At 51.3% G+C, this 17,105-nt stretch overlaps 1 protein-coding gene across 4 annotated transcripts in view; it reads right to left on the reverse strand.

Moving 5' to 3' along the window:
• PFKP (phosphofructokinase, platelet) overlaps positions 1-12,501 on the reverse strand; it is a 52,927-nt gene extending 40,426 nt beyond the window's left edge. For 3 of the 4 annotated variants that reach the window (XM_059892487.1, XM_025000417.2, XM_025000416.2), the window contains exons 1-2: positions 12,334-12,495; positions 3,297-3,370 (exon numbers count right to left, since the gene is read on the reverse strand). In XM_059892487.1, coding sequence (XP_059748470.1) covers positions 3,297-3,370; positions 12,334-12,448 — 189 coding nt within the window. In that variant the 5' untranslated portion in view covers positions 12,449-12,495. Of the gene's footprint in view, positions 1-3,296; positions 3,371-12,333 lie in introns of all 4 variants that reach the window. The other variant, NM_001193220.3, reaches the window with a different exon arrangement.
• Positions 12,502-17,105: the final 4,604 nt, after the last annotated feature.

Consider the following 17,105-nt stretch of genomic DNA (forward strand, 5'->3'; position numbering starts at 1 on the left):
CCCTGCCTGATTTGTGCAGAAAGTCCTTCCAAGCGCAGAAGGTGATGGATGAGGAAACAGGCCCGGAAGGTGAGCATGTGGATCTCCCGTCACTTGGCTACGGACGTGGGCCCTCAACCGCTCCCCCTAGCCTGCAGGTCAGAGATGTGCGGGACTCAGAAGCTGGGGTTTTCAGCAGCAGTACAAATGTCCCAGTCACCTGGTGCTGTTGGCAGCATGAACAGGCCTCACCCGCATCCTGGGACAGTCAAGCTAGGCAGCGGGCACTGTCACAGGCAGCCCCATCAAGGACTGCTGCCCAAATGAACTCAGGCAAACTTGAGAGATTTTTGAATTCAGAATTACAGGTGCACAGTCCTCACACCTGCAGTGAGGGATGACTGGATTCAGGGGAATGGTATTGATACCATTTGTGCCCAGGCCCTGGATCAAGGCCAACTGAGAACTCCGGTCTCAAGTGGGCCCTGAGGGGAGGCTGACCCCAAGGACTCCCTTCCACAGGGCTGGAAAGAACAGGCCTCGTTCACCAGAATTGCTCTCCTTTTGGGGTGGGGGAGGGGTGGCATGAGAAGCATGGCATCACTTCCAAAGAGGAGATTTTGGTTCATCCACACCCACCTATTTCTATTTATTTCTCTATTTTCTCCCAGAATGTAAGGCCCTCAAGTTCTGGTCATTCACAGTGCCGACCCTGAAAGGCAGCACTCAGCTGGACGAGATGCCCATAAAGTGATTATTATGAGAATCAGAGTCACCAGTGCAGCTCTGCCCAGGGTTCTCTCTGACTTCTTCCTGAGTGAGGAACTGCAGAATGCCCTGGTCCTGTGAAGGGGGTCTGTTCAGACTCAGGAGGCCTTACAGCCCTCCCAAGGGAGGGCAGGATGCTGAGCTCCCAGGGGCCCACCATGCCCTTGCGCCCCCTCACCCAGACCCCGAGAGGTCATGAAGAGCTCAGCCCAAGGGCGACATCAGGAGGACCCCGTTACCCATGAGGAACACGGATTCTGGGTGTTGAGACCCCTCCAGAGAGACTCCACACATTCTTTGAAGGAAGCCCAGGTGTGTGGAGCCCCAGGCCACCTGATGTACCTCAATTCCTTCATTAAGCAAAGTGCAAAGTCTGGTGGGTGTACGTCTGGATACACCAAAATATCCCCTGAATACAGACACAGCCGCGGGACATGGTGCCAATTAGAAACAAACACACAACGAAAACCGTTAGCCTGAGAAGGGCGACTTCAAGTTGACCAGTTACAGTGTGGGTTCCAGTATCCACACACCCCCTGCCCACCATCCCAGTGACACCAGACACAGTGCGGCCCCTAGCTGAAGGCAGGGTGTCACTGGCCCTCAGGATCAAGCCCTGCGGACGCGGGATGTTGAGCAGCGTCCCTGGCTCACGAGATGCCCCTCGACCTAGGCGGACCCAAAACCATCTCCAAGGCAACAAAGCCTGGGGGTGAGACTCGCCCCCCATCACTGCTTTGCCGTGCACACCAGCTCCTGTCCCAGGCCCGCCAGGGACTGAGAAGTGACACAGAGGAAGTGCACTGCCCACAACCCCTCGGGTTCTTCAATGAAGTAACTCAACTGACTTCCCTCACCTCCCGGCAAGGCAGTCTTAAAGATGCCAGGAGGGACGGAACTGCACCCCTCTACCACCCACCAAGGTAGGAAACAAGGAGGCCAGCTGGCCAGGCAATCAAAGGCTTCCTGGGGAACATGCTGGAACCGGAAGCTGGAGGACTGTTCATCTCCAGTGAGTCTGAAACAACATTATTACATGTAACAGAAAAGCCAGATCTGAGGGGGCTCTGCCCCCGGGACACATTTAACCGTCAGCCCAGGCTGCGGGGCCCACACTCAAGTTCTAAGGCACACAACCCCACCCCAAAGCGAAATAAAACAAAAGGTCAGTGGGTACGAGCGGGAACAAAGGAACACTTTGGCAGGACCCGTAGGAGAACCATCCCTTTTAATTTGGCCGGATGCTGTATCTTGGGATCACAGCAATGATTTAAAGTATAGAGCGACTTCAAATACTAATCTAGGGCTTGCTGTGTTCAGTTCAGTTCAGTTCAGTTCAATTGCTCAGTTGTGTCCGACTCTTTGCGACCCCATGAATCACAGCACGCCAGGCTTCCCTGTCCATCACCAACTCCCAGAGTTCACTCAAAGTCATGTCCATCGAGTCGGTGATGCCATCCAGCCATCTCATCTTCTGTCGTCCCCTTCTCCTCCTGCCCCCAATCCCTCCCAGCATCACAGTCTTTTCCAATGAGTCAACTCTTCACATGAGGTGGCCAAAGTACTGGAGTTTCAGTTTTAGCATCATTCCTTCCAAAGAACACCCAGGGCTGATCTCCTTTAGAAAAGACTGGTTGGATCTCCAGTGTGTTAGGAGAGCTGAGAAATGGGTGGTGATCTACATGTATTTCAGTGCCATGAGAACACGAGGTAAATGATGAGACATCAGGTTGATGGAATTTTATAGACACAGAAAACTGTTACAACGTAGTGGCAGATAAAACATACAGTACACAAAAATACATTTGCTATGATGTTAATAATGTAAATGTTTCCTTCCAGTCTTTAACATACATAATACTAGGAGGAATCAGAATAAAATGCTAACAGTGATTTGGGAAGAATTAAGCAATTTTAAAAAACCATTCTCTAATTTCCATTTTTAAAGTTTAAAAACTAATGATAAGCTATTTTTTCTAATAGTTTTTGAAATAAACCATGTGGTCGAAGCTACAGGTTTGCCTTCCCGACAAATACAACTTACTTCTAAGCTGCCAGGACCTCAAAAGCAGGATAATCAACCATCCCTGCTGTTTGCTTTCAGAAGCTCCGTTTTGAAGTCAAGGCATAAACAGACACTAGGGAGGTAGCCTGGGTTTTACATTTATGATGAAAAGTTCAAAGAGGCAGCTTTCTCCCATTTACCTTAATGTCTATTCACATTCAGGCTGTATTTTCAGTGAATATATCTATAGGGATGGGAACTACGAATAAATACAACCAGCTTGAGATCCTTATTCTACTAAGTTGATGTCAGAATGGCATTTTGAGCCCTATTTCATTTATTTATTAGGAGCCCTGCTCCCTAAGACAAATCTCACAGACGTGCATCTAGACTAGAGGGTGTGACCCCAACATCCCCAGCAGGCTCTCCTGGTACCTGGGCTGCCCTGCTGGTACCCTGTGTGCCCGTCACCCCTTGCCTGTGGTCGGCAGCCCCGGGCAGGCATGAGGCCCGCAGAGAAAGTGGGAAAAGACGTGACACTGACCTCATAGATGAAGTACACCTTGGCCCCCACGTATATCCCCATGCGCACGACGGCCCGGACAGCAGCATTCATGCCTGCAGAGGAAGGCAGACAGTCGTTACTGATGAGGCCCTAGTTAACTAACCATGACGGTGGGAAAACTGGGCACCCCTTCGGAAGGCTCCTCTTGTGAACAGTGGTCCCGACGTGAACCCCCAGGACTAGTGAAGGGAGTGGGGGACAGGAGTACAGAGACCACTGTGTCGCAGGCTGGACTGCAGGGAGCATCACAACGGAGCCGGGATGGTTGTTTTGAATTTTGCTGCAAACACACTCGGGACATGGGCGACCTCAATCTGATATGAATCTGCAGGTGATTCCATCCAATTGCAGAACGACAGAGAGGAGAGATGCTTTCTTATAGGTAGTCAAATTCAAAGAAAACAGGCCTGAAGAGGCCCATTGGTCTGCGGAGGAGAAACTATCACCCACTGCCAGTGTTAACGAATAAAATTTTAATCAGTGGCCTTAAACACAAAACAAATCACACAATCCTATTAAAAGAAAGCTCAAGTTAAACCAGTATACTATAAGTAATACCTAACCAAGATAAAATCTAGGCCATTTTTCATATTTCCCCTGAGCCTGAAAGGAAATTAAAAGTGCAAAGTATCCTTGTATAAAACTGCTACACTCCATTTGGATGGCATCATCGACTCAATGGACATGAGTTTGAGCAAACTACGGGAGATGGTGAAGGACAGGGAAGCCTGGTGTGCTGCAGTCCGTGGGGTCACAAAGAGTCAGACATGACTTAGCAACTGAACAACAGAACCACATTCTGCTTTCCACTGAAGCCCCGTTTCTGGGCAGCCATCTGTGAAATGGACCATAATCTAGACCTACGTGAACAGGTCAGGATTTCGTGTCTCATCACCCCAGGTGATGAGTGAAGCCATCAGGAGGACAGTGAGAAAGGAGGACCATTCCTCTCTGAAAGGAGGGAACCCTGAGTCTCAGAAAACTCATATCCCCTGGGCCCCCGAAGGTTTCAATCTGAATCCTTCGTAAATTTAAATTTCAGAGTCAAACATCAGGACTAAAGGTGTTGGAGAAGGTGGCCCATAGAGTAAGCGGTGCTGTAGGTAAACAAAGCAACAAGTGAAGGCAGCTGGGGTCCCAGGGATACGCTCCACAGACAAGGAGACTAAGTTTGTATGTATTTGGAGGGTAAACTGGCTCAGAAGACGATTACAAATTTTCAAACTTCTTTGAACCAGGTCTGGAAATGTGGAATAAGACTGCTGCCTCTGAAAGGTGACCATTTTGAAAGGTTACCAGGTTCATGGAGCTGAAACCGCTGGAAATAAATCCACATTAAACAAATACATGCATGTTAAACAAATAAATGCATGTTAAATAAATAAATGCACACTAAATGTGGCTGCCCCACTGCTCCCGGCTGGGCGCTCACACCCGCCCATCTCACCAGCCTCAGGCCTCGACCCCACAGACAAGCGCGCCTCCTTGTTCCCTCCCCACAGACCCTGTGATTCCAGAACTTCATTCTGTGGCCCTGGAATCGAGCCTGACCGCCAAATGCTGGGGCCCCGCCAGCCCTTCACCGGGACGCCAGCACGAATGACACGGACTCCTGCCCACCCCCCCAGTGCCATCACTTCTGAAGACCTCTTGATGCTGGTGGCGGGGGTTCTAAAGGCAGGAATAAAGAGGACATGGGAGATTTTAAAACATGCAAGTGGGGGAGACAGGGCAGGATGAATGGCAAGCGGGAGACCATCAGAGGTGACCCTGGGGGCCCCCAAGTGAAATAAACACAAGCTGGGGTGACCCCTGCCCGCGAGGCTGGACCACCTTCATGCTAGCCCCGCCCCGAGGGGCTGACCCAGGATCACCTGGGAACCCGACCTGTCCCCTCAGCCTGCAGCAGGCCCCGTGGGGCAGGGTCTGGGGAAGGTCCTGAGCACCCATTTCTAGCAAGCTCCTGGGAGAGGAAGCCCTGGCGTCTGAGAGGCTCAGTGCCCAGCCCCCAGGGCTTTTATTCGAGGGCAGTTAATCTGCTGCAAGGCGGGCTTTTCTCAGCAGCCCCAGTGGCCCCTTCTGACTGGGCCCTGAGCGGAGCCATGCTGCCTGGGGCTCAGTGATGACCAGGGCTGAGTGCTCTGCACACCTGGGCGGGTGTGCCCACCATGCCTTAGGGACCTGATCCTCCTGGGAGCCCAGGGAGGGAGTTAGCCCCTGAGTGAACATATTAATAGCCAAGGGAACAAAGCGAGTAAAAGGCAAAGCTGGGGTGTAAGCCCTACTCTTCCCCTTATTGTAACTTAAAAACCATTGTACTGATAACTGCTTCTAGAAGGAAGGAAACTTAGAGGAAAAAACGCCCATTGGGCCCGGTTTCTTGTGTAAATGTTTGTGGAGAGGCCAACTGTCCGCTTGAACTTGGGGCCCACAGGGCAGAGCTGCTACCTGGCACTGGCCCCAAAGGTGGGTGCCTTCCAGAAAGTGTCCAAAGGACAGAAGCAGAAGGCAACAGGAAAGGCCAGTTTCCACCGGCCGTCTCTGTGACACACGAGTGGGGTCCAGGCTGGGTTTGCTGTCTGAGGTCTCCTGGGTGAGCAGCCCCAGGTTCCAGGGCACTCCAACAGCTGTTTTTAGTAAACCTTCAGACACAGTCAGTTTCCTTCCTTTTCCTTTTGGTTTTGTTTTGGCAGCCAGGCCCCATAATTCAAACAGCCTCCATAACTGTTTCCATGGGAACCATCATCCTGCTACCAAGAAAGTGCCTTAGTCTTTGGAGAGTAACCTCTTCATCCCTCGCAAAAATTAGAACCCTGGTCCTCAGGGAATGACTGGACTTGTTACAGGAACCAAAAATAAACCTTGAAAAACCCAGGGAGCAGCTAAGAGGGAAATGTGAGCAAATTAGGTGTGATAGAAAGAAGGGATTGTTAGACTGTCTTCCTGCCGTGACAGATCCTCAAGTAGCTTACTAAAAGCATGGTGCATGTAAGACAGTCATTAGGATAACTTCTTTCTGATTGGGGAGGCCAGTGACCTCTAAGGGAGGCTTCTAAGATTCTGTTCTGATAAAATTTAAACTTGGAGCAATTTGTAAGAAATGAGGATTGTGTTGCTTCTAATAAAATAATTGGGGCTGCTTTATTTCCCCATGGTCTGAAAAGCCTAATAAACATCCTTGCTCGGCCCTTCTGGACCATGTTGAGCCGTTTCCCCTGCATATTTCTCAGGGCCTACAACCACTCCCTGACTAACTTCAACATTTAAATTCTCTTTTGAAAAATAAGATGCAGTGCTTAATCTTACTGGCTTCTCCCTGATACCACGGGGTTTTCACCTTTGTACCAAAGGGAGGACGTCAGCACAGGTCAGAAAACAAATTTAAAATGAAGTTTATCTTGCTTTTGCTACTACAGCCCTCCACAAAGCTTCCCTGTTTTAGTAAATCAGGTGTGGGAAGGACAAACAGTCCTCAGAAGGCGTCCCTGTGACCAATTACCAACCTCACCTTCTCAGCACCCTGCCATGTCCAATCACCAAGCCCTGTGTCAGACACCGGTGAGACCAGTCCCTGAGGGGTGTCGACTGTCTGTCCATCCAGGACACCTGAATGGGTGTTTCTCTCTGCCGGCACTGCTGGGCAATCCACTGACACCATGGTGGACCTGCTAGCCTAGTGGGCTTCCCCCGTGGCTCAGCAGTAAAGAATCTGCCTACAATGCAGGAGCTGCAGGAGACACCGGTTCAATCCCTGGGTCAGGAAGATCACCTGAAGGCGGGCATGGCAACCCACTCCAGTACTTGACTGGAGAATCCCATGGACAAAGGAGCCTGGCGGGCTACAGTCTACGGAGTCACAAAGAGTCAGACATGACTGAAGTGACTTAGCACGCACGTGGTAGCCTAGTGGTTAGGATCCCAGGTTTTCACTGTGCAGGACCTGGGTTCAATCCCAGGTTGAACTGAGACCCCACAAGCCATGTGGCAAGGCACCAAAAAAAAAAAAAAAAAAAGTGCATTTGATTAGTGAAGGCTTAATTCATCAAAATGACTTCATGAGAAAAGACAGCCAGAAGACAGACTAGTCACCTCCATCTTGCAGAAGGAAGCAGTCCATTCTAGGTGAGGTTCCAGGAGGGAGATTCAGCAAACATCTGGGTACCTGCCAGGTGCCCCCAGCACTGCACCCTGGTGAATGGACACACGTCCTGGACCACCGCTTCCCACTATAACCACGTGGCCCAGCCAGCTCATCTCAGAGCCCACTTGCTCGTGTGTGAAACATATGAGTTACTGCATGGAAACATTGGTGGCTACTGCTAAGCAAATGATCACTAAATGTTAGTTACTCTTTTTTTAATTTTATTGGAGTATAGTTGACTTACAGTGTTTCATTTCAGGTGCACAGCAAAGTGATTCAGTTACACATATACATATATCCACTCCTTTTCAGACTTTGTTTCCTTAAAGATTAGTACAGAATATTGAGTAAAGTTCCCTGTGCTATAGAGCAGGTTCTTGTTGGTCATCTATTTTATATATAGTACTGTGTGTATGTTAATCCCAAACTCCTAATTTATTACCCGCCCCCCTCGTTTCCCCTTTGGGCACCATAAATTTGTTTTTGAAATCTGTGGGTCTGTTTCTGTTTTGTAAATAAGTTAATTTATGTATTTTTTTTTAAATCAGATTCCACACAAGTAATATTGTGTATTTGTCTTTCTCTGTCTGACTTGTTCAGTCACAAAGCCGTGCTTAGTATGATAATCTCCAGGTCCATCTGTTGCGCTGCAAATGGCATTATTTTGTTCTTTTTTTTATGGCTAACCCTTCCTATTAGCAGAAAGGCTTATACAGACTCCATCTACATGTTGTTGTTGTTCAGTCACTGAGTCCTTTCCAACTCTTTCCCACTCCATGGACTGCAGCACACAGGCTTCCTGTCCTTCACTATCTCAGAGATTGCTCACACTCATGTCCACTGAGTCAGTGATGCCATCCAACCATCTCATCCTGCCACTCTCTTCTCCTCCTGCCCTCAATCTTTCCCAGCATCAGGGTCTTTTCCAATGAGTCAGCTCTTTGCATCAGGTGGCCAAAGTACTGGAGTTTCAGCTTCAGCATCAGTCCTTCCAATACATATTCAGGGTTGATTTGCATCAGCTTTCTGTAAACACTGGCTTACTTTGCTATAGGTCAAAAAGGACTCAGTTTTTCTGTTCAGTCTACCCTGTAGAGGTCCATTTCTCTACACTTTGATCTGTACCGGGCCCTGCAGAAGCCCTCAATTTGAGTCTAAGGCAAGGAGCATTTTCGGCATATGACACAGTCTTGCTTTGGGGGTGGGTACCTTGTTAAGGTAAGTCTGTGCACTGGCCTGAAACTTATTGTAGGTTAAAGTGAAAACCAGCTGAAATTTACAGACATTCCTTGTGACAATGAAAGCAATCCAAAGAATGAAAATAATAATTAGCCTTAGAAATAGTCTTCCTCTGTGGCCAGGGCTGGGGGAGTCAGGAATATAGCTGGAGGATTTTCGTTTTGTTGAACAATCATATAATATAAATTCCATTGGAAATAAGCGCTTCACACTTTAGTCTCAGGTGTGACGTCAATTTAGCCACCCAGATGCTATCATTGTACACACGTATTTTATGTTCTACTTGCAAAGCTGCTTAAAAATCATCTGCATCATCTATATAATATCTTCTTTCTCTTTTGACTGGTAAGTAGGGCAGTTTGTCTCATGTTTAAGTATCTATCTGAAATTTTAGGTTATTTCCTTTAGATGATTACAGTTTACTTCTTCATTAATTTCATGAGGAAATCATTAAGACATTTTATACCAATTAAGCAGTTTATATATTTTAGTAAGAGAAATTTCACACAGTGATCCTATCTTCCAATGTACTTTGTTAAAGCACAGTCTTAAACTCCATTTGAGTCTTTAAAAATTTTTAACTTCTTTTGCTTCTAATCTGAGGGAAATTTTTTAAAAAATACTTCTTTATAATTTGAGGGAAAATATTTTTACTTGTGGCAAATTAATTACTTCTTCCTAATCTGCAAAATAGAAAGAAAAATGCCACTTGCCTTACTAATGAAAAGTTTGGTGTTATGAAAAAAAAAAAATCACCTGTGTAATTTTCAGCAAACTTGGCTTCTGAGTATTAATTAGATGTTACAACCTTAAGAGCAGGGCTTACTGGAAAACATTTGGGATTGAGGCTGAACTTGGTTTAAATCCTTCCAAGGGCCACCTAAGAGCCTGTCACCTTAACAAGGTTACTTCTCTCCCCACCTCCAAAACCAAGACGGTAATCAGGCCAGGAGATGAAAACCACAAAGCTCCTAGGACATGAACTGTGCCCAGGAACCAGCAGCTGTAGCCTTCTCCACATGGAATTTTATCTTTGTTTCACATCTGAATAGAAAACTATCCTGAAACTAAGACTTGTGGTTATTCTCCTTGGTCTTTAGCTGTGAGCAAACCTCTCTTATCTTAGGGAAAATCAAGTATGGATATCACACAGAGTCAAGACAAAATGGCAGAGCATGGAGGAGTAAAATCATCTCTAGGAATCACCTCCTCAAGGAGCTTAAGTCCGCTGCTGCGGAGACCAGCCCCCTGGTGCACGTAGCGAGGCGAGCTTTCTCAGAAGGAAATGCATGCCCCTGTTCAGTCAGGTCCCAGATAGGATCGAACAGGAGGTGGCACTTGGCATGAAGTCCAAGAAGAAACAGATAACAGTCTCAGCAGGAGGTGGCACTTGGCATGAAGTCCAAGAAGAAACAGATAACAGTCTCAGCTCTCCCTAAGGGAAGATGCCCAAACGCCGGGCCACCAGGGGCTCTCCAGCAGGGACCACCCAGAGCAGCTGGTTCAGGGCATCAGGACAACTCCCATCAACCTGACCATACACCTACCAAGCCGTCTGACGTTGTCATATAATTCTGATTCTCAAAGTATGCTTTTCACTGAGAAGAGGTGTGGACTTACTGACCTCTATTATTCATAACTGCTCACAGGTGACAGAGATAAGTAGCAGGTAAGTAGCAGAGAAAATGCTGATTCTGTCTATTGCGTCATCACCTCAACTGCCTTTACACCAGCTACCAGGTAGCTGAGCAAATTTATGGAAAAGGATTCAAGTGAATGACCTACTTTTTTTTTTTTTTAACAGACACAGCACCTTAATTCTAAATGACTTTGCAACTCTGACCTTGAAAGCTGGAGGATTAAGAGACCAGTTTCTTTTTCTGTGCCAGCATTTTATTCTTTTTCCAAGCCCACGTTAAGAGTCACTCAGGATGCTTCCTAACTTGGGTAGCCCACGTCTCGAGACGCAGGTGCTTTTTGAAGCGCGTTGACCGGGAAGCCCCTATTAGCTCAGCATCGACCAATCCAGCACATCAGGTAAGTAACGTGGGATCTGTCATCAATTTCACTCTGCCATTTCCCCGCCCCCAGTCTTCACTGTATCACGTTTTCTCTCTTCACTGGGGCCACTTTACTAGAATACCAAATTAGACCAGCCTGTTCGGGCTCAGCGGACTTGTGGGGCGGGGGCGGTGACAGATAAGGCGTGCACCACCTTCAACAGGACAGGGAGGGGCTCTCCAGGGACCCAGGGTCCCCTGGCCTCCTGCCGGCCGTGCGCTGGGTGTCCGGGGTCGGGGGCGCGGGGCGCACGGGCGGCGACGGGCCCGGCATCACGTACGCGCGCGGGGCAGGCGGGGCCGCGGCCACAGCTCCCCACCTGCAGCCCCCGCTCCCGGCCCGCCCCTCTCAAGGGCGAAGAGAAGGTCACCAGCAGCGTGGGCGGAGGCTAGGGCGCGAGCCAGCCGCTTAAGCATCCCTGCACCGCGTATGGTGAGATGAGGTGAGAACGAGGCATCGGGGCCTTTCAGCTCATCTGGACAGGAGGAAGGGGGTAAAAGAAACGCCAGAAGCTGGCGTGGGAGGCGTCTCTGGCCTGCAGTCCTCTAGGTTCCGAACGCATGGGCAGCGCCCCGCTCCTTTCTAGCGGTTGGCTCGCCCCACCAGGGAATCTAAGAGGATCAGGAATCCCCGGGCCCCCACGTGCGCCCGGCGCTAGGGGCCCAGCCGTGTCATCTCCGCTTCGGTTGTCCGCGGGCCCCAACCTTGGGGCCCCATTTTCCCGAGACCAGCTTCCAGGCTCGCGGGTCGAGGGCGGCGCCCGAGTCCGCGCTCCCGGAGCTGGCGACACCCCGGAGTCCCCGCTTCCTGGTCCTTCCCATCCAGGGGAGGCCGGCGGGGAGGGCCTAGCGACCCGCTTCGGTTTTCGGTTTAGTGACGAGCCGGAAGGAGACAGGAGATGAGGGCGGCGGAAAACCGTTTTTAAAATCTCCCAGCGGAAACGCGAGGCGGTGCCGGGCGGCCCGGCTACCCGGGCGGGGATCCCGTGCGTTCGCTGCCGCGCGCCGCGGGACAGCAGCGGGGACCCCGCCCGCGCCGCGCGGGGGTAGCGGGGCTGCAGACGCGTCGCGGGGACGCACCGGTGTGAGGAGTCTGGGACGGAGCCAGGGCGGCCGCAGCGGCATCGGAAGTGGCCGCGCTGTAGCCAAGCCCTGGAGGGGCGTCCGGCTTCATCCCGCCTCGCGGAAGCGGAGGGACCTCGGAACGAAGTCCAGGCGACCCTGTCGCCAGTCGTAATTTAGGAAATAAACGTGGAGGTGGAAAACTGACCTTCCGGGTAAGGGACCCCCGCGCCCTCCGAGCGGGTCCCGCAGTGGCTCCTTCCGAGGCTGCACCGGCTCCCGCCCCGGGAATGCACCTCCGAGGTTCCTGGGCGCCGGGCTTCTCCCCACCGTCACTTACCCCTGGTACCCCTCTCCTCCTTGCTCCTCTCGGGCCCCCCATCCCTTCTGCCTGGTACCTTATCCTTTCTCTGGCGTCCCTTCTCCCCGGCACCCCCATCCTTTCTCCCCGGCACCCCCCCTCATTGGTCCCCTCCCTGAGACCCCGCCCGGGACCAGGGACCCGGTGGCGCACCTTGGGCATCCCCGCCGCTGGTCAGCACGCCGATGGCTTTGCCGGCCCCGGAGAGTTGCTCCAGGAATTTTCGGAGGGAGCCCTTGGGGGTCTGGGGGCTGTCGTGGCCGTCCATCGTGAACAGGCCGGAGGCCGCGCTCTGGAGGGCGCTCAGTAGGCACTGAGCCCCGCCCGCGCCGCCGCCACGGGAACCGCCGGCCACGCCCGCGCGCCGCGCGCCAATGGGCGGCCTGGGGCGGGCGCGGGGACGCGGGGGAGATGGCGCGGGCGGGGCTGGGGGCGCCGGATTGAGGGGAGCTCCCGGGGCAGGGGAGCCTGGTCGGCAGGAAGGACCACTCCGGGGTGAGCCACATGGTTGGGGGGCGCGGTGTGCATCGCAGATGGGAGGAGCTTTACGAGCCGGAAGCACCTCGGAGGGAGGGGACACCCCGCAGGTGGGAGGGGACAGCCCCATAGGTGGGCGGAGCATCCCCGGTAGGCTGCGGGGAGGGCACCGCCGGAGTGTAGGCCACGGAGGTGGGGGGGACGGGGAGGGGGCGTCCCGGCGACTGGAAGGTGCTGGGGGCAAGGCGGAACTATAGGTGGGCGGGGTCACCGTAGTCGCAGGAACGCGGGAGGTGGGCTAGAGCATCCCGCGCGGGGAGCCCAGGAGGCGGGGTTGGGGTGCGGGGATGCCGCACGTGGGGCGCCGGGTCACTGGCGGTTGGGGGGCCCGAACCGTCGCCGAGGCGCGCGCCCGTTCCCGCAGGGTTCCTGCCCGGGTGGCTCTCGGGGCCCGGGCGCCCCAGCCTTTCCTCTGGCCTGCGGACCGTCGAGTCGGTGGGCGTCGCCTGCGGGCGAGGACGAAGCGCCGGTTCCGTCCCCACAGGGGCTCTGGCCGCACGACAAGGAGGCGGACTGCGGTCGTGGAGGACACGCGGGGACTCTGGGCGACCGCTGGCGCCGGGCTGGGCGCTGGAAGGGAAGGGGCGGGGGAAGGGCAGGAAGGTCCTGGCGAGGCGATAAGACCCTGGAAGCCGCGGTATTCGGGGTCGCCGGCCGGATGTTCGCTGCCCTGCCGGGCGGGCACTCCCGGACCGAGGCGCTAGTGTCTGGTCTGCTGGGTGATGAATGAACAGGGAGCTTGGTCCCCGTCGGTTCCTGCCGCGGGTGCAGACGGATGCGCAGTCTTTCGGAGCGCACAGCGCTGAGCTTGGGGTACGGTCACCCCTAGAAAAGAGTTTCATAAGCGGCCGCATCATCAGTCCCTTGTGGGGACCGCACAGGATCCCCTTACTACTTGCGCAGCAGATGTGCGTCGAGTGGACACAGGGAAAAGAGGTTAAGTCAAGGCCGTCCCGTACACCCTGAGCAGCCTGACAGTGGTTTACTCCTGGCTGCCCTGGACAGAAGGCAATGGCAACCCACTCCAGTATTCTTGCCTGGAAAATCCCATGGATGGAGGAGCCTGGCAGGCTGCAGTCCATGGGGTCCTGAAGAGTCAGACACAACTGAGCGACTTCACTTTCACTTTCACGTTTCACTTTCATGCATTGAAGAAGGAAATGGCAACCCACTCCAGTGTTCTTGCCTGGAGAATCCTAGGGATGGGGGAGCCTGGTGGGCTGCCGTCTATGGGGTTGCACAGAGTCGGACACGACTGAAGTGACTTAGTGGTAGTAGTAGTAGCCCTGGACAGAGCGGTGTGTGCGCTCACTTCTATCTGGCACTTGCCTTATCCTCCTGTCCTCTCTCTGAGCATCACAATTTTTTTGCAGAAAAGATACAAACACCTGACATGAACAAGGCCAGACTTCTGATCTCTACCCTGGACCAGAAGTGATGGAGCATCTTCTAAACCCCTCGTGGTCATTTGAATCACCTGGCCTGGTTTTTCCCGCTCCACCAGAACCACAGAAGCCCAGTTTCTGGGAATGCTGCCTGGAAAAATGTATTTTCAACAAGTCGAAGCACATTCTGATGACTGCGGAGTCTGAGCGCACCTGCTCCACAGAGTGAAACTGAGCAGCGATGCTGAGAAGATACTGGGCATCGGGAGACTGCCCTTCACTGTCCTGGCCCAGAGAGCAGAGCCAGGTTCCTGTTTGTGCTCCAGAATCATCCATCCCTTTCTGGAGCATTCTGCACTTTGAATTTTAGCCCCAAAGTGTTTATATTCTTATAAAATTGGCATTTTTGTAATTTAGAGGATTGGCCATTTGTCATTGAGTTGTCTGTAATGTACTGAGTTTGGCCAGTTTGTAAGATGGTATGGAAAAACCTGAATGAACTTTTTGGCCAACCCAGTAAAAAATAATAGATACAAACTAAGAGTCCAAACAATGGGTTAAGTACATTTTGATGCAAATATACACATAGCCTTCTATTGCTGGTATGATTATGAAGACAAATCTCCATTTACATGGAAGTGTATTTAGGATATGTTAATAAATGAAGGAGAGTCAGAAATACCATTAAGCTGTGTGTATGCATGTGCACACACACATATGTAAATTTAGATATTTTATTTTCCTTTCTTCTGCTTATTATGGGACTTCCCACACTGTGCAGTGGTAAAGAACCCCTCTGCCAATGCAGGAGACATAAGAGACTCTAGTTCCATCCCTGGGTTGGGAAGATCCCCTGGAGAAGGGCATGGCACCCTCTCCAGTATTTTTACCTGGAGAATCCCACAGACAGGAGTCTGGTGGGCTGCAGTCCATAGGGTTGCAAAGAGCCAGACATGACTGAAGCAATTTAGCATGCACAGAGTCTATGGAAAGACACAGCCATCTCTCCCTTCTTTTTCTTTTGCATTGTGTTTATTTTAGTATTTCTTCAGCTGGTGGTGGGTTTTTTGTTGTTGTTTGGCCTTAGAAGCGGCTTCTCTGATACAAGAGGGAGAATCACATGCCATGTTGAGGTCACAGCTTACCTCCAATGTGTTGGTTCTCCACTGCTGCCTAAAAAATTACCCCGAGCTTCTGTGGCTTATATGACCACTTATATCACAGGTTTATCATCCCAGAGAGGGCGTGCAGGCGGGTTTTGCCAGGCCTTCTGCTTGAGGTCTCAGAGGCTGCAGAGGTGTCCCCGGGCTCCCGATTCTCCTCTGATCCCTCATCTTAGCAACTCCCTTCTGTCCCAGCCCCTGAGCCAATTTCGAGCTAATCTACAACCACAGCTCCACCACCACCTGCCATTTTCCTGGTGCCTCATCTTCTCTCCCCTTCTCCCCTAGACTTTGCTTAACAAGGATATGCTGCCTTCAACCCCTGTCCCTCCCCCGCCCTACAGTTGTCTTTCAGTGTCCTTGTCCAAACTTAAAAATAATTCTGCTTTATGTCCAACAGATAAACTTTAAATTATATATAAAACAGTTGGATGCTTTCCAAGACCTTGACGCAGAACCTTGTTGTCCTGGACCAATTAGAGTCAATATCCAGACACTGGGGAAAAAAAATGGAAAGAAAGCCAGACTCATTATTTCTGCAGAGTGTGTGGCCATTAAGAGTTTAACCCCTCCAGGAAATGTCACTGGTGATGTGAACTGGACCCTCTCAGAGAACAACTATTTCCTTCTCCATGCGGTGTTGAAAGCTGGTTCACGGAGACTTCCTCATACTTCCACCACTTTTCCTGCAATAGGAAAGCACAGGTTCTGATAAGGCGGAATAAACTGATCTTCGTAATTGTAAATGCTGAGTTACTTCAGGAAACAGAGGAAAGGAGAGATGGATGGTTCTTTTGAAAAATAAGTTACATAGGGATTTCCCAGTTAGGAAAGCAAATTATGATTTTGGCAGTGTTGCCATGTGATGGTTAATTTTATGTGTTAACTTGGCCGGATCATCGGGTGCCCAGGTAGTTGGCAAAACATTGTGTCTGAATGTAAGTGTGAAGATCTTTCCAATGAGATTAACATTTGAATCTTTCCAATGAGATTAACATTTTGAATAAGTGAACTGAGTTAATCGATCCCCTCTGCATGTGGGGGTGGAGGAGGGCCTCAGCCTGCCCATCGAGGATCTGAGTAAAGGTGAGCTTGTGGTCTTTCTCCCTAGATGTTATCAGATGTTATCAGATATACAAGTCCTGCTGGTTCTGCTTCACTGGAGAATCCTGGCAAGTCAGTCAGCTTAAATACATTCGTTGTGTGTTATAGTTGTGAAATGCTGTTGTCCACACACAGGCCTGTGTCCCCAGTGGCATTTTACATGTTCAAGTTTGTAACAACAGATCTTACAGCGCCCTTCCTCCCGCATCGGAACTGAAGCGGTTCATGGCCAGCAGTCAAGGGCAAACATGCCAAAAAACCCAGAAACACAGCTATGAACTATAGTGCTTTTTCAGTTTGCAGACGGGCCCACAAGGACCATGCATGTGTCAATGGCAGTGCCGGCTTGTAGCAGGGGTTTTGACCTTTTTTGGTGAATAAAACGTCTGAGATTCCCATATAAACTACACACCTCTTCCTCCATCCAGGCATACACATGTACACACACAACCCCTGCATGTTGCATACAGTTTATGCAAGCCTGGTGACTCAGGCGGACAGAGGGCAGAGGATGGAGTCTGGCCTCAGGTCCCAGGGACGGAAAGTTGAGTCCTCCTGAGCGGCTCCCTCTGGCAGCTCCCTGTTCAGCCCTGGGCCCCATCTGATCTCAGAGCCTAAGCCAAACCCAGGCCAGATAGGGACTGAGTACCAGTTCCTGGGGTCTCAGTCCTGCATCTGGAGGAGTCTTCCTGCACCCCTCATCCCACGATGCTGTTTGGAAAGCATCATTCAGAGC

Source organism: Bos taurus, chromosome 13, assembly GCF_002263795.3.
Source record: "Bos taurus isolate L1 Dominette 01449 registration number 42190680 breed Hereford chromosome 13, ARS-UCD2.0, whole genome shotgun sequence".
NCBI lineage: Eukaryota > Metazoa > Chordata > Mammalia > Artiodactyla > Bovidae > Bos > Bos taurus.